Source organism: Alligator sinensis, unplaced genomic scaffold (genome assembly GCF_000455745.1).
Source record: "Alligator sinensis unplaced genomic scaffold, ASM45574v1 scaffold278_1, whole genome shotgun sequence".
Classification (NCBI taxonomy): domain Eukaryota; kingdom Metazoa; phylum Chordata; order Crocodylia; family Alligatoridae; genus Alligator; species Alligator sinensis.
The window spans coordinates 2,068,391-2,079,371 of record NW_005841952.1 but is presented as its reverse complement, the minus strand read 5'-3'; the positions used below and the strand labels follow the sequence as shown (position 1 = coordinate 2,079,371).

Here is a 10,981-nt window from a genome sequence, read left to right as displayed (position 1 = left end):
CTCTTTCCTGCTTATGCAGGGGGTCAGACTCGATGATCTGTTGAGGTCCCTTCCGACCCTAACATCTATGAATCTGTATGAATCTATGAACTCCCGCCCAGGCTCCTGCAGCTGGTGGTATTTCTTTTGGCATGAGCCGGCCCAGCGCCAGCCAGACTTCAGCCCCTCCTGCTTTCCCCGCTTTAGTCCCTGCTAGCTTTTAAAAATGAATGCTTTCCTCCATGAAACACTTATTTTCAGTTTGGCTTGGACCTCATTAGCTCTGCAGCGGTTCTGATTCCAGATGCCTCGCGTCATCGTTTGGAAACTCAGCAATATGTGTGTTCCCTCCCTTGTATTTTATTTATTTCTGTGCAGGAGTCTTATGGAAACCTCAGGCCCAAACGCATGTGATTTCAATTAGAGAGGACTGCTGTAGCACTGCATTTATATGGATAGGCACCACTGACCTCTTTGTTTTGAACACAGCTAGCTCGTCCCTGTGGGAGCTGATTGTGCGCTCACATTTTTTATCCGCGACGCTTTCGCCTTGCAACCAAATTCCTGAAATCACAGAGAAGAGGAAGGCAGCGGGCTGCAGGCGGCATGCACCGGGGGCTGGGGCTTGGTCACTTGAAGCATTCAAGCTCTCGGGAGAAGGTGACCCATGACCTCTCTCCCTCTGCCTGCCAAAGAATACAAAAAACAGATGTCCCAGAGCATAACCTTGACTGAGTTAATTATCCTTAGGAGACTTCCAGCCACCCCCATCTTCTCCTCCCCTTGCAAAAAGAATGTAAAATAGCCGTCTCCGTGTAAAAAGACACCATTTTACATTTGCTTTGCTTAAAACGCTGTCAAGCATAACCAAATGTTAACTGTGGAATGGCGAATGCCAATGGGAAACATAAAACAAAGGAAATGCTCTTTAATGGTTAGTGCGCTGGACTGAGAAGTGGGACTCATGGCTCTGAAACAAGTCCACTTCACCCTTTCAGTGCTGCAGGTTAACCAGCCTTACATCTGGGAAAATCACATCTGCTGTAAAGGGGCATTATGAGGCTTAAGGGGTATAGGTTGTAGCTGTGTTAGTCTAAGGACATAAGCAGACAAGGTTCTTAGGTAAATCTGATCTCTTTTCTTAGACCAACTCGACAGAATTTTTCCAACTATTTGAGTCAGTCTAATAAACGTTATGAGCCTTAATGCATGTTTCTAAAGCGGTAGTGTGTTATCTGCCATTGCACAGTATTTAGTAGTGGTCTCATAATGCCAGTATTAAATTCAAGGCCCAATGAGTAGAAGAGATGGGTCATAGTTCTGTAGCCAAACATTTCACCTTGCTTCCTGCCGTTCTTTTGCACCCTCATTGTATCATCCTACCCCTCCTTTACTTCTTTCCCAGAGGGATATGTTGTGTACCCACTGTGCACACATTCGTGTATCCACAGACAGAGCTCCTAGGGGGTCAAACTGGTTTCTTAGTGGTGTGCTGGCACCATTCTTTATATCAGCGAGTCTCTTTCTGGAGTGCAGATAACAGGCTTTGGCCCTTCAAGCAGTGCTAAACATAAATCAAGCATCATTGCCTGTCGATGGACTTAGGCTCCTCAAGTCACTTTTAGGTCCTTGTGAAATTTTTCCAGGAAATCTACATTTTGGCCATGAAACTAGGTGCCAGTGTCCTTTTCTAACTCTAAAATGCCAGATTTCAATTCAAAGAATAGATAGATGCATCAAACAGGAACATGAGCTGAGATGGAGAGTGGGTCTTTGTTTTAACAGAAATAGGCTTAGTCAGCAATTTTTTTTTTCCTTTAAGAGTTGACCAGGATCAAACTCTTTGCAGATAAAAAGCATGCCAGAGACTCAGAGGTGAGTCAAAGAAACACAGTTACAGGCTATCATCTCTCCTTTCCATTCTTTTTTGTTTTGTTTTGTTTCTCTTAAATATTAATTTGGACAAACATTCTGGATATCAGCTGTTGCTTGGGTGGTTAGACATATATATAGCCTTAAACACAGGTGAATAGTTCTACTGAACCCATCTGAATTATTTACATAGGGAAAGCTATTTCCCCTAGTAAGTGTGAGGAGCTGCTTGCTTGAGATGTCGAGGCTGATTTTCAGAGGACCAGTTCTCAGCATGTTTTGAAAATCAGGCTCCTTTTAAGAGGTCTTGAGTTGAGCCCCAATAATAGAGACATCCCTGACTTCTAATCCTAGTTGAGAAATCTTTTACACTCTGGGATGAAGTCTCCTCTCTGCTACAGGATGGATGCCTTAAGCATCCTCCACACTCATTTCACTTTCATATTTCCATCCAGAGTGCACTCAAAGATGCATGGATGCAAGGAGCTAGAGAAAGGGAAATCTCTGGAGTACTATTGAATATATGCTGGGACCTGCAGTACAGCTCAGACATCCTCACTGCAGACCTAAACAGGGATTTTTCTTTATTCTAGTACTGGATTAAGCAACTTTTGCTGACAGGTGGTTTCTACATCACTTTCCATGCTTCCCATTGACTGTGGAGAAAGTGTCAGATGACAGGGAAATAGCAGTTAACTTCAAAGTTCCCGTAGGTGGTTAGGTGTAGGGAGAAGAGACAGCTTTGTATTCTGTATACAGTGCCTAGATCTAATTTAAAATCATGAATCAGGTCTTTAAGAACTACTATAATAGAAATAAAAAAGAAAGAATACCCCTATAAAAGACCTAATGTGGGGAATGGATAAACTTCATGCATCTTGACAGTTGCTCAGTCCCAGCACTGAAGAGGTAATTATAGCGCTCCTTGGCAGGATTTGTATATCTGTGTAAAAGTTGCCATTTGTTCAGCCCTGGGCACTGAGGTTCCCTATTACGTATAACAAGAACGAACCAGTACTGAGGACAGGATGCCCTGAGTCTGTGATTTGACCATGGCTATCATGTCAACTGCATTAGCTGTTGAGACCCTAATTTGGGACAGTGCTTATGAACATGTTTCACTGAAGCAGTTTTTAAAGTCCTGTTGGATTCAGATTCCCAGCTGGAGTGGATTGGCTCTGCACTTAGCTGAATGACAGTTTTAATTCAGGACTTGAGCACATGCCTGAGTGCCTTACTGAATCTGGGGCCCTACCCTTGCAAACACACCAGCGAGCCATAAAAGTCTCCTCCTACTTGCCTGATGTGAGCCCAAGCTGCCTTTAGCTTTGACCGAATTGCAAGAAAATTGCAGGTTGCCTCTCTGCTTTTCAGACTAACATCACCCTCATCTCTGGCAGCCTTCACCTCGGAGAAAACTAAAATGAGCAAGGAGAAGTTTAGTTAAAAACGTGCTTTACAGTTAGACACCACAACTAGGCCTGACAGGTTTTAACGTCAATTTTAAACATCAGTTTTCAAATGATTATGGTTAGCATATTTTGGATGTGTTTCTAAGTTTGTTACTTAATGCGTTCCCTGTATCCAGAAGTTTCTAAACCATTTCTAGGCCATTCACTTTGTCTCTACCTCCCTAGTAGTCAGCAGATGTTGTAGCAAAACTTACTTAAAATGTATTACTTGCATTATTCCCCAGTTTAACCTCTCTTTTGCAGTTAATGCACAAAGCTAGGGTGTTTTAGCTTCTAGCATTAAAATTTACTTACAAATAGAAACATTGATAAAATAAGTTATCTTCTTATCTCTTCCTGTGTGGTTAATGTGCCTGTGCGCACTGCAAATGTATTCATCTGGTGATTAGCCAATGCTGTGCCCCTGTATTGTGTTTAATGTGCGTGTATATTTATATATGTGCATGTTTCAGATTCATTTGTAAGTAAATGGAGAGCTGCATATGAGTATTTTGTACATTTGTGGGAAAGCATATACAAGAGGATAGGTTGGTGCATTTGCTTGGTACATGTACAAAAATATATCCATATGTGCATGCAGCCTCATAGCTTTGGTGAACCAAGGCTCGATTCTGTCATCCATACTTTTGCTGAGCAGCGTGGTGGTGCTCCATTAGTCATCCTGCTGATTTCAGGAGAGAATGATATCCTGAAAAACCTTCAAGAAGATGGATATTTTCCTGAAAATCAGGCCTTTTCAACTGCCTCAAGCTGAGCACCCAAAAACCAAGGCATTCAAAATTAAGGGTCACTTTTGAAAACATTGGCTTCAGCCCAGGGAACTGGTTCAAGAGCAAGATCCTAGTGGGCATAAGCAACTGGCGCTCAATGTTTTTAAAATAAAAAAGTTGTTTCTGATTTTCAGATTAACAGTACCCTTATGGAACAGGTAACTCTCCAGTATATTACATAGTTGTGTTAAATAGTAGTCATTTTAACACAAAAACATTAGCCTGGGATGAAAAAGGAAATCTCCTTTCATCAGCACGGCCTGTGTGGGGAGTGACCAAGTCGTCGTCTTTCAGTACAAGTACAAGCGTTTAAATACAGTATTACAGCTCTTTCACCAAAAATATAGAGCCAAGTGTACAGTTTTACAGTGTGCTAAGTGACACATCAGCAAGCCTGGGGGCTACACAGCAAGCTCATTTTTACAGACTCTGAGCCAAGACATAAGAGTCAAAGCTTGTGCAATATAGGAATCACCAAACTGCATCAGACTCATGGTTCTTGCTCAGAAAGATGAAACCTCCCAGGGCATCTGTGGGAGTTGGTGTGAGTCAGGACTGTGCAAATCTGGAATGAGGACCGCCACAGGACGCCAGGGTTCATGGGGGACCTTGGGGCAGTGGGTGTCTTGTTTGGGTGAGGTGTATGATTCAGACCCTGCATATCGACTCTGTAGGAGATGGGATTGTAAGACAGGGGTGGGCAATTCTTTGGTCCTGGGGGCCACAAAAAGAGTTTTGATGAGTTGGCACAGGCCAGGTCAGCACCCCATATCCCTCGGCCCCCCTGGCTGCAACAACTCTCCAAAACTCCCTATGTAGTACGGGGCCTCGGGTGGGTTGGGGGGGAGCGGTGTTCAGGAGTGAGGGGGGTTAGCAAGGCCAGGATCATGGGGCAGGGTTGCAGGGCGGTCCCTGCGGTGGTGGAGGGAGGTGTAGAAAGGGGTGTAGGGGGGGTGCTAGGTCCCAGGAGCTAGCGGAGGGGTAAGGGGAAGGAGGAGGGGGCATGTGCAGGGGAGCTCATTCAGGCATTGCAGTCCATGGCTGCCCTTACGGCACTCTACATGGGGCTGAGCCCTGCCCGGCTCCAGCCTTGGTCGCCCAGGCCCAGCCAGCTCACACAGCTTATTGGCAGAGCTGCCCCCGGTGCAGCTACAGCCACCCGGGTGCTGCTTGGCTCCCCTTGCCTCCAGCCATGGCTCCTCCTGCTGCACCACTCCAGGTGGGGAGGAAGCTTCAGCCGGGTGGCTGTTGCCCCAGCACGTGGGGCTCCAGGCTGCCTTCCACCCACTTCATGCTCTTGGTGGGAGCCAGGAGCTGGAGCCGGAGTCCCACGCCCTGGGGTAGGAGCCACCCGACTGAAGCTTCCTCCCCGCCAGGAGTGGTGCAGAAGGAGGAGTCACCCCTGGAGGTGAGGGGAGCTGAGCAGTACCCAGGCACCTGCAGCTACTCTGGGAGCAGCCCCACTGGTAAGCTGTGTGTGCTGGCAAGGTGCCGGCTGCCCTGAATGGGGCTCAGCCCCACACGGAGCACTGCAGGGGCAGCTGCAGGCCAGATCCGATCGATTGGCAAGTGACCCCAATCAGTTGGCGGACCAGATATGACCTGCGGGCCATATTCTGTCCACCCATACTGTAAGAACTTGTTAATCTACATCGTCAGGGCACCACACATTTTATACTGGTGGAATCTGCCCTCGTGTGGCTTGATAGTCTCGTAAGAAGCCGTGGAAGCACAGTGTAGCGGCCCATTGCTCATACATTGCTTAGCTTTACTACAGCACTGTATACTAAGCAGGTGCTAGTAAAATAGTACACGTTCGATCTTATCAGCCCAGAGATACCCACGCAAAAGATTAGGAAGGGCCATAGGCATCACCCGCCCTTTTCAGTCAGATTTGTTTTTAATATGCAGCTTAAAATGTTAATTGGCAAAATCAGGTTTCATTTGATCTCATCTCTCTATTTGCTGCCTGCCTGCACTCACTGTATGCTGTAGGAAACTTAAAAGGAGTCTTGTTCTTTACCCAGTAATGAATCATTAAACTAATCCATGAGATCCTTAGGCTCAGTCTTTAGTGCCTGTTTCCATCAGTGAGATAAATTATTAATTTACCCACATCTTACTTCATAGTATTCATGGTGCTTCTGTCTGAGACTGTGCCTAGGTCTTAGGAAGTGTGTGAGGCCTGTTTGCCAGTGAGCTACAGCCATCATTTTAAAACTAGGCCTTAAATGTTTGGGTCTTCAGACATGGAGCCTTCTTCATCTTTCCAGGGATTTACAGCTGTGCAAACAGTCTGGAATCAGTGGAAAGGGGGTAAAAAAGCTCTTTCATTCAGACTGGCAGGATTTTGCTGCTACTTTGCAATCAGTCGGCCCAGGCACTTGACAAGGTGCAGGACAAAAGTGCATCAGTTCCAGTGCATCTCAGATCAGACACCCAAGAGTTAAAGGCCTCCAAAATCAAAGGCCTGTCTTGAAACATCTGCCCATTGTATCTTCTGAATGCATCCCATCACCAACTGGGAGATCCACATCCTGGCAGAGAACTCCCATGTTCTCTCTCCCAACCCGAACCGGATAGGAAGGAAAGAAGTGCTCATGCACCTGGAAAATGTGGACAGCTAAGGATCTCCCTTCTATATTCCTGCCCAGGACTTTGAAAGCATCAAAAACCAGGTGTTGTAATGCTAGAGAATGCAAACTTGACTATACACAAAGTAGTACTTTGCTGGCAAAGGACTTTGGGAATTTAGTCAGTGCTGTGTGAACAATTATTGTAGTGGCAGATCAATTAAGCTAATTGTTTAGTCACCTAGTGAGTGTTAGTGCCTTAATTAAAGGAGCCCCCCAGCAATTGGGGCCACAGCAGAAAGGCGGCATTAATAATTAGAAGGAATAAATAATTGCACTTGGCAGATGGAAAAAAAGTGACCTTGTTGTAGTCACTAGAAGCTTTGACACCAGCGAATTCTGCTATAAATTGAAAATAATTTTCCCTTTAAAGAAACTAGCCAGCATGACTGATACACGGCTTGTTAGCTCTTGCAGAGAGCAGCATGGGGGAGGCAAAATTATAGTAAGACTCCACCCAATTTTAAAGTTTATGGCAGCAAAGGTGAGAATGCCACCCAATTTTAAAGTTTATGGCAGCAAAGGGGAGAAAACAAGAGCATAAAAGAGAGGGAGTTGCCTTTAGCCTGCTTGTGGGTTACTTATCTGGTTTCTTGTCCTAGGGTCTTTCAAGGAAAATAAAGGAAAAATCTATGTAAAAGGAATACTAAGGGCAGTTGGGGCGAGCCTGTGACTGAGTAACTAGGCATAAAAATTATGATTTCACCCACGGGGCAGAGATTTTACAGGATATGCATAGTTTTTAATTTAGCTCATTGAAGAGATTCAGCAAGTTATTAAGTTTCTTTTTGTATGCCACGACTTTTGTATGGCAAAAGTCGTGGCATACAAAAGTCACGCCTTTTGTATGATTCATATAATTATTGAGTGGCACCACTGTGTAAGTGTTTGACTGTTTAACGTGCTTTTTAAACACATGGGTAATTCGCAGTGATGTGACCGACCCCTGAGAGCAAAGTGCATCACTAAGGTAAAATGCAACTGGAGTTTTTGCCTTCAGAAAATGTAAGATTCCCTCCATGTGCTCTATATCTTTCTGCCATCCTTTGTATTTAACAACGATCTCTGGAAGCGGCTGGCTAATCCACAAGCAGTGTAGTGTACCCAATTTTTTATTTGAAAATTATGTTCAAACAGACCCCAAAGCTTCATGTGAAAAAAGAGGGGAAAAAAATGGTATTTCTGACTAATTTCATTGTCAGAGCTAAAGACAGCCAAGCATTCTCCCAGGACCTCTGAATGTGGGGCAGTCCGAATCAAAATCCAAAGTAGCATCTAGCGATCCATTTCCGATCAAGGCCGTGTGATTTGCATGGTTTCAGTGCCAACCTTCAAAGTGACTCAGTACCGGGAAAAGAGCCCACACACACACGCAACATTTCACTGGAACAGGGCGGGCTTTCATGTTCACAGGGTAACCCTAAAGCAGCTGAGTTTCATGATGACGCAGGGAGTTGTGCTATTAACAACGGACTTTCGAAACATAATGTTTTGCATATGCTCTCGCAGGGCTGTTCTTGTGCCTTCCTTTCACTTGATCTGAAATATAGCTAAGGATCTGATTCCCTCTAGTGGTTCAAGGTGGCATATTTTTACAGCAAACTCTCTTTTTATGCCAACCTATAATTCATGAAAACTACGATTCAGGACCAATTCACTAACCTAGCTGTGCTGTGCCATGCCTCCCATACGTAAGACTGGACTTCTATATCCCAACCTGACTTTTTATTTCCAGAGCTGCAGACTGAGCCCGTTCCTTAGAATTAGGTAATCTCCTAATTAATTTCCTAATCGCCTAATTCCTTAGAATTAGGTAATCTCCTAATGCCGTGCTTTGGTGACCAGTTTGGCTGATAAAAGTCTGGCAAATGAATAAGTGCTTTGTAGATAGCAGGTGCATATAAGACACTGCATGTTGGGGCAAAGCATTCAGGGGGTGGTGAGACTATTTTGATTTGGGTATTCATTTTTTAATCAAAGCTTCCTTTGAATCTGATATTGAGAAATCTGGAGACTAAAGCCTTCTGTTCTTCAGGCTGAAACACGGGGGTGACTCCAACCTGCTATTTCGAGGTGCCCTTTTTAATCCACTGCAATAGGTCCACTAGCAAAGCTACTGCATTTTCTTTGATGCAAGTGAGGAACACTCTGGTGAAATCTGACCCAAGTGAACCTATCGGTTTGGAGATATATTGTTAATCTTGGTCACTGACTGTTGATTTCTGTCCTTCAGCTTTCTGCTACATTTGGGTGTCTGAGGCTCAGACAGAATTTAAGAGGGTGGCTGAAGAAAACGTTACTCTGCCCTGTCACCACCGTCTGGGCCTCCTGGAGCCAAAAAGTCTGGATATTGAGTGGCTACTACAAGTTTCTGAAGTGGACCAGAAAGTGGTAAGCACCCATCTAGCCACGGCTAGTGTCCACCAAAAGAAAACCCCACGATTACTCCCATCGGTTGGTATCAATACTAGCCTGCGAGTGTGCAGAGACTCAAAACAGGGTTTCAAAGGCACAGAAGAACTTATGTTTTAAAAAGCAGTGCTGGTTTATCTATCACGAATGAAGGTGAACAGAGATAGGTGTATCTATACTGGAGGCTGTGCTGATGGCACTCAGCTGACTTTGTTTTAAACACTTTAAGCTAAGGGTGGGCCTGCATTGTCAGAGCAGTTGTGCAAAATTAAACACGGAGTTCAGAACCGAGGTTTGGCTCTGAACTGCCCCATAAGGTAGTTTTCAACACCCCAGCAATGCTGCACCATCAAGGAGGGAATAGGAGTTAAGTGACTGGTTTTCATGTGTCCCTTGCCATATTTGCTATTGAAATAGGCCCTTTTCCACTTTGTCCCTTCCTGCCTCTCCTGGAAATCCCCCCGGAGAGTGAGGAAGTTTCCTCTAAAAAGGAGGAAATGTCTGAATGTCTTTGAAGGTCTCCTTGCCTGAAATTCAAAAGGCAGCACATACCGACTAAAAGCCAGCTCCCTTCCCCTAGTTGGAGTATATGTACCTGTTCTAGGGTTTGTAACAAGACTATTTTGTATGATAATAAATTACACAGAGCAGCATAGGTTCTTGCTTCTCTATAAGTAAAAACAATAGTAAATTGGTAAAAGATGCAGCCTTCTAACTGAGTTACAGCCTTGTCCAAGGTTGTCATTATTATTCCTCAAAGGACTTGTAATGCCTCAGTAGGCCTGTAAGATGCTGCAGTGTTCTGTAGCTCAACAAAAGCTGGATCAACCTCTTCTTCTTTGTGATATAAGCATCAATAAAAAAATACAATTATTATTACCAGCTTGTGTTACAGTAACTCCTGTTACTCTGAATTTGTTCTGTTGTAGCACCCAGGGCACCGCTGTGAAAGGTGCCGCACAAACACAGCACAAAAATGCTCCGGTTCGCCAGGAGTTTATAATCTCAGCTGTGTCTAGCAGCTCTCACCAAAGCTCAGGCCCCAGCTTATATCCTTTAGCAGAGAGAAAAAGATAAATCCAGATTTTTAGAAATTTACACTTTTTTTCCCGGTTGGTACAAGAGATGCACTTAGTACACAAACACGTTTTAGCATTTGCCTCAAAAAGTCAAAAGATTAACATTCTCTTCATTTCTAATGACTCACACTGAATAAATGCTGTTCTGCACAGCCATGGCTCTTGCTCAACATCACCCACATCCGTTGTGCACACAATGGCAGAAAAGAAATGATGAAGAAAGGTGCCAGGAGTTAATCTGATCCATCTGTTGAAGAAAAAATTGCTCCAGATTTCCACAGGCAAAAAAAAAAAAAAAGGTTCCATTGCACAAAACGGCCATAAAACAGTCAAGAAGCCAAAAATGGTTTATATGAGGAGACAAGTCAAGAGATCTCTCAAAAAGGGCCTGATTCGGTGAGATACCAAAAACACCTCCTGCAAAGGAGCTAGACAAGACTTCTCAAGGGCTTACTGAATTCAGGCTGCCCTGCATCCTTCTGAGTCAGCCCAAGGAACAGGCAAGGGGCGATACTTGAATCAAACCAGAACTGCCTCTTTCTGATGAGACATAACTAGGAGGTCGTAACCACTTGTGGTTATTTAAAGATTACATAGAGCGTTTTGTAAGAATGAGGAAGTTAAACTCAGTTTCCAGGAAAGATTTCAACCCCTGAAGTTTCAACTGAATACACTACTTTTCCCTGTACTCAGCAGTGATACGCCCTTCTCATCTCCCTGGTGGGCAAGGCGATTATTTTATTTAAGACTCAGTACTGTTCTCA

At 44.4% G+C, this 10,981-nt stretch overlaps 1 protein-coding gene across 1 annotated transcript in view; it reads left to right on the top strand.

The window, feature by feature from the left end:
- Positions 1-10,981, top strand: part of CLMP (CXADR like membrane protein) — a 65,237-nt gene that overhangs the window by 43,168 nt on the left and 11,088 nt on the right. Inside the window, exon 2 of the mRNA XM_025200014.1 lies at positions 8,960-9,117. Within this exon, the coding sequence (XP_025055799.1) occupies positions 8,960-9,117 (158 nt within the window). The remainder of the gene's footprint in view (positions 1-8,959; positions 9,118-10,981) is intronic.